Below are 19,650 nucleotides of genomic sequence, written 5' to 3' on the forward strand. Positions count from 1 at the left end.
AAAATCCAGGTGGACTGTGACGGCCCGTCACACCTGTGACGGTCCGTCCTGCACCTCCGTCCTGACGGTCAGAGACTCGTTTCCCGTACCAATTTCTCAAGAGTTGAAGTGTTTTGCAACGGGAGCTTACGACGGCTCGTCGTGGATGTGACGGCACGTCCTGCAGGTCCGTCACAGATTACAGAGAGTCGATTTTCAGTACCCAATTTCAGAATTCTAAGTATGCTGAAACGAGACATCTGTGACGGGCCGTCGTGCCTATGACGGTCCGTCGTGATGTCCGTAATCTTAGCCAGTTTTTCCAGAAATAAATCTGCTGCTCAAAACGACTAAACAGGTCGTTACATAAAACCAAATACCAATAGATAAGGATTAGAGACCACCTTTGCCTATACTTGTGGAATCGTGCATGTTGCATTCTTTTCTTTACTTTTTGTACTTTATAATCTTTATACAACATATGATACAAATGACCAGCTTATCAGCGGTAGAAGAGGATGACCCATGCTAGGCATTTTAACCCCTGGGATGCTGTCCTCATAATTCTACAAATTGGGATCGGCCCATGCTAGGCTTTCGCCCCTGAGCTGCCACCCTTCCATATCAATCGGGATCGGACCATGCAAGGCTTTCGCCCCTGAGCTGCCACCCTTCCTTACCAATCGGGATCGTCCCATGCTAGGCTTTCTCCCATTAGCTGCCACCCATAATCATACGGATTACTTCACTTAGATTCTTTTATCTTTGAGATTGTTGTTTTGGGATTGTTCTTTCGATAAGAATAACTCTTTTGAGATTGTTCTTTTTGATGTTCAGAACTTGTTTGTGATTATTGTTTTGGTGGTCATAATCCTTATTTAGATTTGGAACTACGAACCAGTAGTAGAAGACATATGAATGTGGACTTACGATAATAACAATGACATGGGAAGCAAATGTGACTTGAACGTAGTACTTAGGAGCTTATATGACTCAGTAAGCATTTTGACATCACAAATTGAAGCACATCCAGTGAAGACAATTTAACATTCAGCCAAGAGATTTGAACTCTATATGATACAAATACAAGATGTTCATGCATGTGGAACCAAGGGGGAAATAGGGCAGATTCAACTTAAGGACAGATACATATTCCAAGTAAGTACATATAAACGTACAATTGAGCAAGTAGTGATCATGTGAGGTAACATTATTGTCTAACACAATGGGAGTAATAACAAGAAAGGGAACATATGAACGTGTGACAAGATGACATAACTATAAACAATTGAAGCAAGTTGGCAAGATATGGCCAGATCGTATATCCATCCTATAAACATATGTACAATGTGTAATCTAGGATCACTTAGACTATATAGTGGAAATACGTGCTAGGGATACTTTGACAATGAAACAAGTTTAAACCTTGCATGCTATCACTTGGTAGAGTAAACACGCACATTTAGTAACAAACTCATATTAGAGCACGCACTTCAATGCTCTAGGGAGTAGGAATTGCAACTATGGATCAGTCACTACCATGGACACTTAGAAAGCTTACTTTTTGTAATGCATGTTTTGGATTCATGCCAAAGAAATAGGAAATCAAATAGCCTTACATACCTTGCTATACAATTCAAAACGTATGACTTAAGCTCCTTCTCTTTAGATCACTAATCTACAATAAAATAAGTTGTAAGACTAGTATTAGTAGCTAATCAATCAGTTTGAGCCACTTAATCACACCTAAATAGTAACGAAGCAGTAAGCTGCAATGTTCTAGCCAGTGTTTTCTTTCCTTCCCTATCCCTTTAAACGCGTCTATATACTGTACAACCTTCGTATCAGGTCCTCCCCAAAACTCCCTGCAATATTTAAGTCCTTTAACGTCTTCATAACTTCCCCGCACATCCAGTCATATCCCTTATCATAACATACATAAAACAATCTTTGAACATAATAATGTAATAGAAGCAATATGAATCATGGTTTCTAATCACCAGCACTTGAAGAGCTAACATTAATTTTAAAGTGCTCAAACAAGCTCATACCTTAATTTAAAGAGGACTCCTTACCATAGCTGTCCCAAAATGCACTAATCACCAGAACATCCTCCCCAAAATTCACCATGTAAATGTAACAATTTCCAACTCACTAACACATACCTAGTGTCCTATTAACTCAAGCACAAGAGGGAGAAAATTGCAGTAGCTTACCTTGCTGGACATAACTACCACTTGCTAAGACTTGAATTTTTCAAGGTAAAGGTTGTCCTCCTTAACTTGTCTTAAATTATACCTTCCAATAGCTTGAAATGCCTATTATTCAAGAAACCTAATGGTATTTAATGGCTGCTGTATGAATCTAAGAGAGAGAAGAGAGAAAGTTCTAGAAATCAGATTCTTTTGTCAAAGTAAAAATGGCTGGAAAAAGTGATATCAATCTCTTTTAAAGGGACCTGCTTTGGCTGTTTTTCTCACTCATTTTGGGCCATAATTTGTCAAGTAGGTGACCCACCTACTTGGACTTTTCATTTGGACTTTTTAGACTTAAGAACATTGGCCCTTTTGCAACTTTTTCATGTACTTCATTTGCAGCCAACAAGTGTCTATAATTTGGGCACATTTAAGTAAGTGATGCACCTAGTCCATTAAAATTATTTCTTATGGGCTTGGGAAGTTTGGGCCTTGGTGTCCATTTTCCCCTTATTCTTCTATTCAACTTGGGCTAAATTAATGCAAATAGGTGTAGTGTCCTTGCCCAATAACACAGTCAAAACAGTCTTAGTAGGTGATGCACCTATTTGGTCTAGTCAATAAGTCAAAGTAGGCGATGCACCTACTTGTCACCTACTAGCTTAGTGAAGTCAAGCAAGCACCTCAATATATTATTCCATTTCTAGACCTTAATAACTTTAATATAACTTAGAACTTATATACACTACGTAAATTTGTACTTTAGACTCAAATACCACCTTATGATCTCAAGTTTAAATACTTCCATCGACATTAACTTAATTGGCTCGCATCAAAATCTATGGACAGTTCACTTTAAACATATTCTATTGCCACTAGTTGCCTATGAAATCGAATCCATAACTATACCACAAGGCAGTTAATAAGCATTATATAATAAGACTAGTACACGTTGAATACGGGGTGTTACATGCACAATATACGAAAATGCACAACATAAACTCAAAACAAGTAAAATGCAAAATTTTCAAGTCGATAGGCATAACTTCACTGTAACTAGGACATTTTTGCAAAACTTCACCAAAAGCTTAGATAACTTTAAATTTAGTCATTATTTTCATTATTAGTAAGAGGAACTAACCTTCATTGGGAAAGAGATGAGGATAACAGGACTTCATGTCGGGCTCGGTCTCCCATGTTAGGTGGTTTCTCCATAACACTTTCACAGCGGCCATCTCTTTGTTCCTCAACCTCTTCACTTGACGATCAAGGATTTCAACCGAAACCTCCTCATAAGAGAGGTTCTCTTGCACACCAAGACTCTCATTAGGAAGAATAGACTCGGTATCACCGATACACTTTTTAAGCATGGAAACATGGAAAACTGGATGAACTGAAGATAGTTCACTAGGGAGTTTCAATTCATACGCAACCTTACCAACCCTTTGCAAGATTTCATAGAGACCCACATAACGAGGACTCAACTTCCCTTTCTTTCTAAATCTAATCAACCCTTTCATAGGCGAAACTTTCAAGTACACCTTATCATCTTCTTCAAATTCTAATTCCCTTCTCTGTTGGTCGGCATAAGACTTTTGCGTCTATAGGCTATTTTCAAATGATTCCTTATAATATGAACCTTCTCCAAAGTCTTATAAATCAAATCGGGACCCAAAAGTGAAGACTCGCCCACTTACAACCATCCAATTGGATATCTACATCTCTTACCATACAAGGCTAAGGAGCCATATATATAGATGAATTGTAACTATTTTTGTAAGCAAACTCAACCAAAGGCAAGTGTTTATCCAATTTTCCTTGAAATCAATTATACAAGCTCTAATCATATCTTCAAGGTATAGTGCACTTCGATTGACCATCCGTTTAAGGATGAAAAGAGGTGCTTAACTTCACCTTGGTACCCAACCTTTTTTTGGAATGACCTCCAAAACATAGATGTGAATTGTGCACCCCTATCGGATATGATGGATAACGGAATACCATAGCGACACACAATCTTATATATGAAGATCCTCGCATAATCCTCCGCTGAGTAGGTAGACTTGACGGGAATAAAATGAGCGGATTTGGTCAACCTGTCCACAACCACCCATATGGAGTCATATGGCTTTTGTGTCCGACACAGTCCTACCACAAAATTCATATTGATGTTTTCCCACTTCCAAGTAGGAACTTGGATTTCTTGAAGTAAACCACCAAACTTTTGGTGTTCGACTTTCACTTGTTTGCAATTTGGACATTTTTCAACGAATTCCGTTATGTCTTTTTTAGGCCTTCCCACCAAAATACTTCTCTAAGGTCATATACATATTTGTAGATACCGGATGAATAGAATAACGGGACCCATGATCTTCCTCAAGAATCCGGTTCCTCAAACCATCTACATTGGGAACACACAACCTTCCTTGATACCTCAAGATACCATCCCCCCCAAGGAAAATAACTCATTTAGCTTACCGAGAACCGATTTCTTCAACTACATCAGTGGTTGATCAAGGTGTTGTTTGGAATTCACCTCAACTACCAAAGATGATTCAGAGTTATGATGGATCATAAAACCACCATTCGAAAATCTTCCAATCTAACACCCAATCTAGTCAACCTATGAACCTTTTTCACTAGGTCTTTCCTGGCTTCATCTACATGAGGTACACTACCCATGGTTATACGACATAGAGCATCCGCAACCACATTGGTCTTGTCGGGGTGGTAGAGAACACTCATGTCGTAATCCTTTAACAATTCCAACATCCTTCTTTGTTGGAGATTTAACTCCTTTTGAGTAAACACATATTGAATACTCTTTTGGTCAGTATGCACATCAACATGGGCACCATACAAGTAATGCCTCCATATTTTTAAGGCAAATACCACAGACGCTAACTCAAGGTAATGAGTTGGATAGTTCTCATGCACCTTAAGTTGTCTAGAAGCATAGACTACTACTTTACCATGCTGCATAAGCACACACCCCAAGCCCACTCGGGATGCATCACAATACACAATGAAGCCCTTGGTGCCCTCCGGTAAAGTCAACACCGGAGCGGAAATAAGCCTATCCTTCAAGATTTGACAGCTTCTTTCACATGCCTCCAACCACTCAATCTTCACACTCTTTTGGGTCAAAGTAGTCAAAGGAGAAGCAACAGAGGCAAAACCATCCATAAACCTCCTATGATAACCCGCTAGACCCAAGAAACTCCTAATGTTGGTTGGAGTCAAAGGTCTAGGCCAATTCTTGACTGCCTCGGTTTTCCTTGGATCTACCTCAACTTCCTCACTAGAGATGATATGACCAAGAAATGCTACCGACCTCAACCAAAACTCACATTTGCTATACTTGGCAAATAATTGGTTCTCCTTAAGCACTTGTAACACCACCTCAAATGGTCCATGTATTCACCCTCATTTTTCGAATATACCAAGATGTCGTCAATGAAAACAATGACAAATGAATCTACCTAAGTTCGAAACACCCTATTCATGAGATCCATAAATGTCTTCCGGGAATTAGTAAGTCCAAAGGATATTACTAAGTACTCATAGTGACCATATCTATTCTGAAATGCCGTTTTTGGTATATCCTCACCTCTCACCCTAAGTTGGTGATACCCCGATCTCAAGTCAATCTTAGAAAAGTAGTTTCCCCTTGGAGTTGATCAAACAAGTCGTCAATGACTTTATTGAGTTGGCGATAATCAATGCACGTACTAAGGGACCCATCCTTCTTTTTTACAAATAATACCGGAGCACCCCATGGAGAAATACTAGGTATAATGAAGTCTTCGTCTAGCAAATCTTTGAGTTGAGCCTTCTACTCTTTCAATTCGTCCTGAGTCATCCGATAAGGAGGAATTGAAATGGGGTTGGTATCCGGTAGCAAGTCAATACCAAAATCAATTTCCCGTTCGGAGGGATTCCGGGAAGATCATTAGGAAAGATCTCTGGAAATTCCCTTACTACAGGGACTAACTCAATGGGAGGATTTTCGGAGTCTAAATTTTTGACTCATACAATGTGATATAGACACCCTTTTTAAATCATTTTACAAGCCTTAAGCGAAGAGATAATACGACCTGTAGGAATATAATTTCCCCCCTTCCATTTTAAAACGGATTCATTTGGGAAATTGAACTTGACAATTCTAGTCCTACAATCAATGGAAGCAAAATAATCATGCAACCAATCCATTTCCAGAATGACATCAAAATCGACCATATCAAGTTCTACTAATTCAACATGATAACTGTACATTATAGTACAATTTCTATATACCCTCTTTTGCAACCACCAACTCAACTACCGGGGTAGTTATCATGAAAGGTTCATTAGAATATCAGGAAAAATATCAAACTTTCTAGGTATCAAGGAGTAACGAAAGATAATGTAGCACTCAAATCAAGTAAAGCATATACATCAATAGAGAAGACTTGTAACATACCGGTCACCACACCGGGAGAACTCTCTTGTTCACCCCTAGAGCGAAGTGCATAAAAGTGATTCTTCTTTGGAGCATCAACATTAAAACCACTTTCTTGAGCTTGACCACTACCCTTGTCTTAACCCTTCACATTAGGGAAATCCCTAACCTTTGGCCACTCTTGCCACACCCAAAGCAATTGTTCATCCCAACAAGGCATCACCATAATGCTTCTTGCTACACTTTTCACAAGTCGGCTTCTTGTTTGGTGAGCTAGTACCTCTTCCCTTTTGAGACTTAGGGTTATACACCCTATTATCACGAGCCTTGGGAAATTTGGGAGGAACTTGATAGGAAGAACTCTTCTTAAATCTAGTCTTGTCTTGAATGTCAAGCCTACCCTTTGAAGAACCACCATCAAATGACCTTGCCCTCTTGGCATCTCTACTATTTCTCTTAGCCCTTGTCTCTTCCACTTATTGAGAATGAACCATGAGACGAGAAATGTTCATATTTTCATATATCATAGCCGAATGACATTCTTCTTTCAAGTCATCCGACACTCTCACAAAGCGACTCATTTCATCTCTAGGATCGGAAACCAAAGAAGGAGCATACTTTGACAATTTAGTGAATTTCAAAGAGTATTCAAGTACACTCATACCTCCTTGATGAAGGTTGATGAATTCCACCACTTTGGCTTCCCTCTTCTCCCTAAGAAAAAACTATCAAGAAAAGCCTTCTTGAAAATCACCCATGTCACCGGTCCACCTCTTAAAGGCCTATTGTCTCTCAATTGGACGTACAAAGTTTGGGCCACGTCTTTGAGTTGGTAGGTGGCTAACTCGACTTTCTCACTAATAATCAACCCTTGCATAGAGAATCTTGTAGATCTCATCGATAAACTCTTGGGGGTCTTCCTCAAATTTGGACCCATAGAAAGTAGGGGGATTCATCCTAGTGAAATCTCTCAAACGAGAGGCCATGGTTCCAACATGTGGGTTTGCTGGGGGTATAACCTCCCGGTTAGCTTTGGCCGTCATGGCTAGATCTTGAGTAGTGACAGCTTGTGCTTGAGTAGTAACGGCTTGGGCCATTTGGAGAAAGGCAGCCTTTATGTCACCATCCGTCAAAGGAGGAGGATTGACGGAGCTTGGTCATCATTAGCAACTTCTTCAAGAAGAGGACTTGATTGCCTCGGGGAGAAGCTCCCACATTGGCAATCTCTTCATCAAGTCTTCGAGCGTCTATTCTTCGAGTATTCATTGCCTATAATCACAATAAAAGGATCACATAATAAGGGCACATAGATTCATGACTCTATAGGCACGATATTTGATTTCCACGAAAAGGAGAATTTCCTAAGCATCTTATAGTTTCCTATTCATAAGTGTGACATGCTTCACAATTATGAATAAGAATCTACATAGACGTGGTTAAGTGAGACATCGACTCTAAAGATATTCAACATCATGCTCTGATACCAAGTTTTTCACATCTAGGGAGCACTCCCTAGACGTAACCGGCGTCGTCGTCCTCATCGAGGTCTAAAACTAGCCTCTTCTTAGCTTACATGATTACATTCATAGGTTAAAATGCGAAAAATTTAGAACTTTTCTATATCTGTCTTGAGGTTTACATAGACCTCTCACATAAACATAATATATTCATATTGAGTATACATAGACCCTTCGTATATGAAGATTACATAGTCTGCTACTTTTATTGCACACACACACACATACACACACACACACACACAATTGGGCATATCCCATAGATCAATTTAATAAAGCCACATATATGCTATACAATCTTTACTACTCAAATGAAAAGGACAGAACTAGAAGTCTTATAAATTGAACAACATTCAATAGCTTGATAGTGGCATTGCCCTCGGAAAGTGAGAACCTACCAAACTTGGATGAACCAGAATTCCAAGTCTTCCTTCAAAGTTGTTGTTGACACTCAATTTTGGTCCTCCAATAAATAAATTAATCATCGAGCTTTTTAAATTTCAAAAGATTTTAAATAATTAGTTTTATAAGAATTTCAAATATATATATATATATATATATATATATATATATATATGGTTTGCAAGTTATCTTAAATAGCTTCGTTTTTATTTTATTTATAATTTTAAATAAATTTATATGTTCTATATAATTATATGATTAGTATATTTTATGAATATTTAAAAATCATCTCAAAAAGATTTTATATATTATTAAGTAGGTTATAATTTTGAATTAATGAGTTTCATGAAATTGAAAATACTTAAAAATTATTTTTATAGGACTTTTGTCATTTTATATAATTTTAAATAATAAATATGTATATTCTTATTATCATGTTATTTTATAAATATTTGAAAATCATCACAAAAGATTTTTATGATTTAATTAGAAACTTTATTAATTCACTTTATTTTAAGTTATAGTTATAATTTTGAGTTAATTAGTTTATAATTAATTTAATTATTATATCTTGTTAAGATTAAGAGGATCGTTAATTAATTAATATTAATTCATCTAAATTTTTACTCAATTGGCTAACTTCTTAATCCCTATTTGGCTATAATTGCAATTCAATTGACTATCTTTTTCACTTCCCTTTTAAGCTCATTTTTCAGCTTTAGTTTTGGGCCCAATTTCAATTCAATTTTCAGCCCAACAACAATACAATCAGCAGCCCACACCAATACACAATTCCAAAGACACCCATTCTCAATAACAAACCCAATTTGTTAAACATTCTCAACCCAGCAGCAATACCCGACCCACCCTTGTAGGTCGCTTTCTCCGCTGAAAATCAGCGGGAAACCAGCGAAGAACGCAGCAAAGTACGCTGCAAGCTAGACACACGCCGTAATTTCCAGCGAGAAGTGGCATCCAACAGTACCCTTTGTACGTCTTCTTCTTCTTTTCCTCAAACTCGGATGGTTCTAGCTCCAAACGGCGCTACAGTACCATCTTCGTCCTTCTCGTCCCTTTTCCCCCTTTTGCGGATTTTCAGAATAAAGATACAACTCCCCCATGCCTTTTACTGTTGATCTCGAAAAGGAGCAAAAAATAATAATTTCAAACACTCTCTTTCAAAAATCCAATGGATTTCCCACCAAAATTTCTGTTTCTTCCCCTATAAATAGTTCCCATGCTCAAGGGATTTGGAGAGAGGCTCGGGAGTTGAGTTTTGAAGCGATAATTACTTTACACTAGAAAGTTTCAAGCGAATCTCTAAAATATAGTTTGCAGCTGGTTTTGAACTTCTTGGTTGTCTATTTGTACTTGAATCTTGTGGTAGAAGAATCATTGCTCTCAAGCTCATTGCCGTCTCGAGTTTGCTGCCCGAAGAAAGGTAACCTCGCCTCCTTTGTATTCGGTTTCAATGTAGCGTGTTATGTGTGTTCAATACTTGGTATATGGTCGGTTATTAAGAGTATGTGGTTCTTTCTTTTTAATCTTTGCTTAACTTCGCTCTCCTGCGAGACCCTGGGTAGTAAGCACGAGTCAAACATCTGGGAAGTTAATTTGATATTATATGTTGGTCGTTATATTCATTATATCAATTTTATGTCTATGTAATTAGTTGGATCTCTGTCTTGCTTTGTTAGAAATAGTTTAAAGTTTGTTTGCTCGGTAGAGGGTTTATCAACTGCGTCGTTTGGATTATTCGCCGTTTGTTGGAGTTTTGTAAATATGATAAGAAGGAGGTTGTAGTCTTGGTGACCTGCCTTTGTTCCGTTCTCATTGTCATGGATTTTGTTAATTTGAATTTGCCTAGTAGATGTGTCTAACCTATCTTATCATTTAGTCGAGATTGTGTTTATATCGTTTGGTTTTAATTCATTGCATTGCTTGTAACTCCAATGTTGTAATGCACCAGTTAATTAAGTTTAATCCCATTTTCAGCTATCAAGATAGCCTTTCACTCTCATTTGATTTGGAAATATCAATACCCTGAGCATGACATAGGTTGGACATAGTCTTTATGGTATTAGATATTACTACTCAACAAATGCCCCTTTTGTTTTCTCATGAATACTATAGTTGTTTATGCTTTTAGAATTTAGGTTTGATGGATTTGTATGAACAAAGATGCTGCCATGTTTAGTTATAGATATTTAACAATGTTTTCATCCTCCACCTAAAGTAAATTTAGCATAAATCATTATCCAAATTTGGCATAACGAATAGCTAGTTTTATAGATTTTTTTTGTTTTAGGATCTAACATTTTGTCCATTTATTGATCTTCTTTTAGTTTCTGCCATAGGCATACAATGATCAATTTGCTATAGTTTTAGTGTTGTCTGATATGTGTCTTCTCCTATTTATTATTTTTTTTTTCTTTTCTCTTTTAGAACTTGTTGAAATATCCATCTTTTGTTTCCTACTAATATGCAACATGAGTAAATTGCTCAAATGACTCTTAGTATGATTTTAGCCTCTTGTTGGTGTTAGTTTAGCCTTATTTTTTTTGTCAAATATTTGTTGATATAATTAGGAGCTACTAACTTATACGAATTCTAATTCTTGTTGTTCTCATTTTGCTACATGTGAACTCACATGGAGTCCAAGGTGGACTCAAATCCTTTCCCTTTCGCATTTTGAAATGGGCCATAAAGGCCCAAATTCATTTTTTTCCCTCTCGAGTCAGCCCCCATTGCAAATGGTGAAGTGGATGAATAATTTGAAGATGATAAATAAGGGCTGGAAATTGAAAGATAGGCGTTCGGAAGGCGAAAACAAGTTGTATACATGATGTATACAATGTTTATAAACTGATATACAGGTTCATGGCAGCAAATATGCAGAAAAAAATGTGAAATATAGAGATGAGGTAAAATGCAGGTGTTCAGAAGCAGGAGATACACGCAGAGAGCTGATATATACATATTAATACACCGATATACAGTCTGTGTATACAAAAACGGGATTGGGTTAAAACCCAAAACTTGCAGCGAAATTGGCCCAAGAAAGGGCCCAATTACATTGTCTCTTTCACTCTCCTAATTATTTTGATTATGTTGACTAATTTCATTTAACTCTAACTTTAGAATTGATAATTAACTTACTTAAATCCCCAAAAGATGAATTATTTTTTTTATGTTGGCTTACTATATAAACATCTTTTACAATAATTTATTTTTATGTCAAGTATATGAGTAAAATTAATATCTTTAGTTAAGTCAAACCTATGTTCTTAAAAGATATATATTCTTTAATGATTTTCGCTTAACCATTTTATTATTTTAAAATATTATTTTAAGTTAGGTGAATCTTTTATTCTTCCATTAATTAAAAAATGGGTTTTCATTCTTAAATTAATGAATTTGGTTTGAGTTATTATCTTTTTAAAGTGATGAAAAAAATAAAAATAATTTAGTTTGGTTAAATTCTATTTACTTATAATTAATTCATATAAAAAAAACTTTAATTAAAGTTCCATTTTGTTATAAAATAAAAAATAAAAATAAAAATTGATATTTGTTTAAATATTTTCTCAAAGTTGATCGAATATTGTTAATTATTATATTAAATCATGTTTCTAAGATAAATAAAAAAAATAAAAATTAACCTAAGTCATAGGATAACCGCGTGTTAGCGGGTGCTTCAAATGCCTTAAAAACCTTCTTGAAGCATAAATAAGAACCTCTTACCCGTTTTCTCTAAATTTATTAAGATTTAATCTGTTAAAATCTTTTTAAATCAAGTTTTCTCAATTTCTTTAAAAAATTAAGTGGCGACTCTTTCTAAATATTCTTCTAAATCGTTTTATACTTAGAACATTTCAAAAAGTGATTTTTCTAAGGATAGATAAATTACGGCATAACAGAAATGGCGACTCTGCTAGGGATTTAATAGGTTCTAACCATAATAGACTTAGGTTAATTATTAATGTTTTTGGCATATGCTTATTTGTTTGCTTATATTATATGCCTAATGCTTTATTTTTTATGCTTATGTGATATAAACTGTTTATCTGTTATTATTTTCATCAATTGTATATTTATATTGCTTTATAAACTGTCATTCCGTTCATATTTCTCCACTTATTGGAAATTCACATTATCATACGTACACGCGAGGTGTGCTTTGTGCACCCGCAAACTTCTTTCAAAGTTCCTAAAGTTAGGAGAGTTGGAATATGCACGGGGTGTCCGAATCTTTTTCCGCGTAACCGCGTAGCCTTCTCACTCGAGTTGTCCACTCGGGAACCTTGTGTCTAGAAAGCCAAATCTTAGAAAACATAAGATAGAGCTAAACCACCCCTCAATTTAAGTCATGCATGCATATGCCTTAGATAGATCGATCAAGGGTATCGATTCAACATTTAAGAAGTCCACCCTTACGTCAATGGGTTTCACGACCCAACGACCAACGAACATGTTTGTGCAACATGATAATGATAGACGGATCCAAGCCTAAATTTGACATAGTGAGTTTGGATGTTATATGTTTATTTTTTTTATTTTTTTTTTAAATTTGTAGATGAATTCAGTCCCTCAAGTGCCCAAAATTAGGATGGTCGAGGTTTTCCGTACAAATTGAAAACCTGGTGGGAGAATTTTACTCCAAGTGAAAAATTAGCAATTGCAAAAAGGTTGGGGTGCCTCCCTCCCAGACAAACATATTATTAGAGCGTTGATTCAGTTTTGGGATCCAGACCGTGTTGTGTTCACGTTCAAAGACTTTGAACTAACACCTACATTGAAGGAAATATATTATTTTACCAGTTTGAAGTATCGAGGAAAAGGTCAAATTATTCCTCACAGTCAATCAGGGAAGAAATTTCTTCGCTACTTAGGACTGAAAAATGAAAAGAAACTTCGATGCTTCGAACATAATTGGGTTTCTCTGGATTACTTATATGAAAGGTATGGACGCTCAAATAGTTACAAAGTGTTTAGGAAGGAATTCTCTTGCACTCTTGTTCATTGGCAAGCTAGACGCCCTATCGCATTTACTGTGGCTTTACTAGAAACTTTAGTGTTTCCACGAGAACATGGTCATATCATCACATGCATATGTTCAGTGGCTCGTGTACTTTTTGAAGGTGTTAATGGCGAAGAGCTCACTCTAGTTCCCATGATTTTAGCAGAATTATTTCGAGCTCTTGGGAAATGTAAGAGAGGGGAAGCAAACTTCTTTGAAGGTTGCAACCTTCTTTTACAAGTGTGGGCACTGGAACATTTTCACAAGCGTAAAAATATGGATGACATATGCTTTAGCAACGTAAATCATATTGACAGTTCTTTCGACAGGACAAAAATGTTTATATCTCCGGTTGGTACTGATGATTGGTATGAATATCTGACCTCCTACACCAGTGACCAAATTCAGTGGAAATATCCATTACTCTCGCATTCCGCGGCACATATCATATGCAAGAGGTCCTACTAATATCGAGCTTATTGGGTTAAAAGGTCTCCAACCTTATGCTCCGGTGCGCGTACTTCAACAATTTGGTCGAGCACAAGTAATCCCTCATCGAGCCAACATGAGTGTTTCTGAAGGTTCCTTCGGACCAAACTTCGAAGTTCTTAGATCCAGAGAGATACTTCATGAATGGAACAATATTCTCACGATGTATTTAGGAAAGGGTCCCGAAAGAGAAATTCCAGAATATCAGGTGTAGCTTCAAGAAGATCGCAACAACATAAGTCCAGAAGGCGAATAAGGTTTTGAGGATATTGGGACGATGATCTGGATAAGGCATTTTCATCTCGGAACGAAAGCGGTCACCCCTGAAATGTGGGCTCAAATGGAAAGTATAATGCAATATTTGGATAAGGCTAGAGCAGGGCCTAACAACGTGGAAGCGTCATCATCACTTCCTCCACCGGCATGATTGATAACAACATTCAAGCTGAATCTTAGAATTGTCCTTATTTTGTGTCATTTTTATGTTGTACCATTTTATTGGTATTTAATGGTTATTTTGTCTTTGTGTTCCAAACTCGAGTTGTCACAAATTAATGGCTTGGATCAATCTATCATAATCACATTATGTTTGACGTTTAGGCCTACCTTTGGCATAAAAAGGTCACAAATCTAGGACGCGATATAAATTATTTGTGTACTGCTTGATATAATTGTTGTGTGTTGTGATGTGTTGTTTTGTCTAAAGCTGAATTAATCCACTATTATTTTTAGAGCACCCTAAGCATATATTAAAATTCACAACAATAAAGTCCGTCCAAATCATTCTTGAAGTGTGGTTCGAGTTTCTCAGAAATATATATCCATTTACTCCAAATTTCTTAAATTTTTATTCATCCGTCACAGGAAGGTCAATTTGCTAGAATGTCCAAAAAAGACGTCAACGCACCAATCTCACCCAGTGCTTCGCTTAGTGACAGAGAAACTAAAGAGTTAATGTTCAAAAAATTTATCGAGACTAAAGAGAGGATAGCTGCAGCAAAAAGGAGACTTTCAATACAGGACCAAACTGAATGGACGCTACGAGAGAGAATTATTGAGGTTGACATGGAAACAGCCTCAGTGAAAAGAAATATTGCAAAAATCAATCAAGAGATAATTAATATCACTAAAGCAACTGCAAGGATCCCCGAAATTGAACGAGCCATTAAAAAGATAAATTTTGGGAATGCTTCTTCCATGAGAGGAAAAGGAAAAACAAAAGCAGGTTCAGATGATGAGAGCACTAGATCGTCACCCTACGGTTGAAAGGGAAATAAAGGAGTGTGGGGTAGATTTAGGTTCATGTAACGTACCTCTTAAGTTATCTTATGTAATTCGAACTACGTCGGGCCTGATTTCCTTGGTGGATACGTAGGCAGCCTACTTAGGGCTCGGTCCCTATCTTTTTAATATTTATTCTCCATTATTAGTTAAAGATTCCAAAAATTTCATGAGTGGAAGAATTTAACAGCATTCTATGCAAGTCGACCTTCCTAATTCTATCACAGAAAGATTCATTTCCATTAGAGTCCTCCCGTTCACCCAAAATATTTCCGTGGATTAATCTACTTGAAGCAAAATGACACTTATGTGTTTTTTTTTGGTCCTATTTGCATATCTCGTTAAAAACAAAGAATAACATGTGTCTTTTGAGTGATTTTTCTCTACAGGTAAACACTGGTCTGTGTTGAAGTCAAACTGGAAGACCATCCCTACTTTACAAGATCAAAAGCAATCATACCATCCTTCCCTGATCACTCTTTGGATAAAGGCAAAAGCAAAATGACTGGTACTTCTGAAGAAACGGAATAGTCGATGTGACCAACAGAAATGCTGAACTCATTGATCAGAGTGAGTTGATCTCTCAATTAATGCATCGAATTACAGATATGGAAGAAGAGCTTCAACAAACCAAAGATTTGGCCAAACTGGCCATTGCATCGAATGAACCACCCCTTGAAACTAGAAGACCTCCTCCTCATTTTCCATCATTAAGTTCTCCGTTACCCAACTACTTCCCGATCCATACCACAGGACCCATCACTTCCACTCCTAATCCTCATACCATTGACTTAACTGTATCCAACGCTCCTTACGCCAGCACTTCCTACCAAACACCACCACCAATACCAAATCAGAACCAAGCACCTGGCACTAATCACTCCCAAAACTTCACGCCAACCTACCAAATCCCACCCTCAGTCTCCAATAATCCACGTGTTTTGCCTAGCCAGCCGACATACCCTTCCGTAACATTCCAAATTCCACCAGCCTACACAATCCCTGAACCATGTCCTAGCTTTCCTGTTCAACCGGAGCTGGATCACTATGAAGAGATGGAAAAGGAGTGGAGGCTCAGAGAAGAAAAGCGTGAACAAGAAATGAATGTCATGAAGGAGGCCATCTCTGAAGCAGTTAAAAGTGTCCAAACTTCAAGGAAAATCACAGGACTTGAGTATGAAGACCTTTGCATGCACCCTAATTTGGAAATACCCGAAGGTTACAAAATTCCAAAATTTGAAACCTTCAATGGTATTGGCAATCCCATGGCTCACCTGCGAGCTTACTGTGACAAACTTGTGGGTATTGGGAAAAATGATGCATTAATTATGAGGTTGTTTAGTCGAAGCCTGAGTGGGGAGGCGTTAGAATGGTTCACATCTCAAGAACTCCGTCAGTGGTCTACATGGGGGGCTTTAGCAAAAGATTTTTTGGAAAGATTCATGTTTAATGCCGAAGCAGTCCCTGATAGATACTATTTGGAAAAAATCAAGCAAAAGACCACGGAGGACTATCGTGAATATGCGTGTCGTTGGAGAAAAGAAGCTGCAAAGGTACAACCTGTGATGACTGAAAGCAAAATAACCTCTGCTTTTATTCGAACTCAAGAGCCCGAGTATTATGAAAGGATGTTGCCCATGATGGGACAAAAGTTTTCGGAGCTGATCAAAATGGGAGAAGCCATAGAGGATGGACTCAAATCTGGGAAGGTTACAAGTCTCACTGCTTTGCAGGCCGCCAACAAATCCTCACCATCCATGGCCGCAGGATTTGCTAGGAAAAAGAAAGAGGATGTCTCCGTTGTATCTTTTAGCCCAAGGTCAAGGCCACAAAGGTATTTTGGGTCTGGTTCTGCCATTGGAAACACCAACCGATTCTCCACCGTTAATAATTACCAACCACCTCCACAAAATCCACTTCCAATCTACTATGCACAACAGAACTACCAACCATCACCATAGAACTACCAACCATCACCGCCCATCTACCAAAATCAACCACCAACCTACCAAAATACACCACCAAATCACCAAGCCAATGTACCAGCCTACCAAAGTCCTGGACAAAATAACCCAAATACCAATAATTTACCCCGCCCTAATCTAGAAAGAAAGCCTCCCAGAGTTTTCACTCCTTTGGCAGAAACACGTACCCAACTCTTTGAGCGTTTAAGAGCAGCTGGATTGATCCAACCAGTAGACGCAAGGACAATTAATCTCACAACAAAGTTCTTTCGAGCGGATCAACGATGCGCTTACCATTCTGGAGGAGCAGGACATGATACAGAAGGGTGTATCAATTTAAAACATAAGATTCAAGATTTGATCGATAATAGAGTCATCACTCTTCAGTCCCCTTCCCCCAATGTGAATCTTAACCCATTACGAATCATGGGGAAGCGACCATCAATATGATTGAAAGTGACGAAGATTGGCTCGCTAATGGGACCGTTTGTAAAACAAATGTCAACTCACTCATACCAACAGTGGCCTCTTTGACCATAGAGGTTCATACAGAGTTTGTTGTAATAACTACACCTCATCAGGCATTTGCTTTGGCAAAGGAAAGAAACAACGAGCAGCCCAAAGAAAAGTTCATTGTCATGGCGGCTACAGCTCAAGGGATGACACGTTCTGGAAGATGCTATGTTTCGGAAGAGTTAGCTCAAGAAACACGACGAAAGGAGAACCAAAAAAGGCCGATCACAGAAGGTGAGGCTGAAGAGTTTTGGCGAAGAATGCAGCCTAAGGAGTATTCCATTGTCAAGCATTTGGAGAAAACTCCCGCTCAAATTTCTGTTTGGGCTCTATTGATGAGTTCTGAGTACCATCGAAAAGCATTGTTGAAGGTACTCGATGAAGCATATGTACCGACGGGAACAAGTGGTGATAATCTGGCAACTATGGTTAGTCATGTCATTGGGAGTCACCAAATCTCTTTTCGAGAAGAGGAGTTACCAATTGAGGGAATGATGCACAACCGTGCCTTGTATATCACTGTCAAATGCAGGGACAAGTTTGTAGCTCGAGTATTGATTGATAATGGTTCAGGACTCAATATTTGCCCGTTATCAACCCTTACTCAGCTAAATCATGATGTTGGAAAAATCCGTCAAAGTCGCATGAATGTAAGGGCGTTTGATGGTTCGCAAAGAGAGACCATGGGGGAGGTAGACTTGTGTATTCAAATGGGGCCTGCAGAATTTGTCACTGAATTCCAAGTGATGGGTATATCCACAAGCTACAATATGTTGCTAGGAAGACCATGGATCCATGCGGCCGGAGCAGTTCCATCCACATTGCATCAAATCTTGAAGTTCATCTGGGAGGACCATGAAATTGTCATTCATGGTGAAAGGAGTAATCGTAGTTACCCTGGCTTCTCTGTTCCCGTTATTGACGATTCATCTCAAGGTACTGACTTTCACATGGTGGAGATAATGAATGCTGCTTTTGAAGATATAACACCGCAAACACCAATGCCGTCGGTGTATAAAATGCTTGCCACAACCATGCTAAGAAGCGGTTTTGAGCCTGGACGTGGGTTGGGCAAGAATTTGGATGGCATATCCGAACCTCTTCCTATCCCACTTCAGAATTTCCGCTTTGGCGTTGGTTATACCGCAACAAAGGAGGAATTATTCGAAGCAGAAGCAAGGAAGAAACACGGCCTTGATATACCAAAGCCTATTCCAGAATTGTACCAGTTATTTGTTGCTAAAGATTTAGAGTCCGAGAGTGATGGTCTAGTGGAAGGGATGGGACGATTGTTTGATGAAGGAGATTGTGCTGTGATCTTGGAAGAATGCACTGCGACACCCACCATTCGAGATGCCAAACCTGAAGAGATGCTAGAGAATTGGGTGGCCACTCCACTTATGATTCATCGAATTGCTTGGTAGACAAGGACAAGATTTGAAGTTTTACTTTTGAAAATCGATGTAGTTCGGACGAGGCCCGCAACAACCTTTTATGTCACTTTATTTTCATCGTAATGTTTAAAAAGGAAATGACTCACGTTGACATGAGTCATGATCAAAGTTTGTACGCCTTTTTTCCAACGAAAAGCCTCGTTTATTTTTTATATTGCCTTTCCAAATTACTTTCTAATATATACATTTAAATTCTTTCTATCTAACATGATTGCTTTATTTTTTTTCCAGTAAAAATGAATCTAAACTTGCCAATGTCATGACATGTCACGAACACGGTGAACTAAGTAAAGTCAATGAAGATGAATGTGAAGGATAAAATGAGGAAACTATGATGCCTGAACACCTTACTGACGACTTGAGGAACCTTGCAGATAATAAAAATCCCAACTTGG

At 37.9% G+C, this 19,650-nt stretch overlaps 1 protein-coding gene across 1 annotated transcript; it reads left to right on the top strand.

The window, feature by feature from the left end:
- Positions 1-15,932: 15,932 nt before the first annotated feature.
- Positions 15,933-17,285, top strand: LOC107003732. Its single transcript, XM_015202029.1, has one exon. It carries the CDS (start codon positions 15,933-15,935, stop codon positions 17,283-17,285), a length of 1,353 nt encoding a protein of 450 aa, XP_015057515.1.
- The last annotated feature ends 2,365 nt before the right edge of the window (positions 17,286-19,650 follow it).

This window comes from Solanum pennellii, chromosome 11 (assembly GCF_001406875.1).
Source record: "Solanum pennellii chromosome 11, SPENNV200".
NCBI classification, from domain to species: Eukaryota; Viridiplantae; Streptophyta; class Magnoliopsida; order Solanales; family Solanaceae; genus Solanum; species Solanum pennellii.

Bases quoted from the DNA above. Each gene is read 5' to 3' on its own strand.
- LOC107003732 (XM_015202029.1), top strand. From the start codon at position 15,933: ATGGAAGAAGAGCTTCAACAAACCAAAGATTTGGCCAAACTGGCCATT.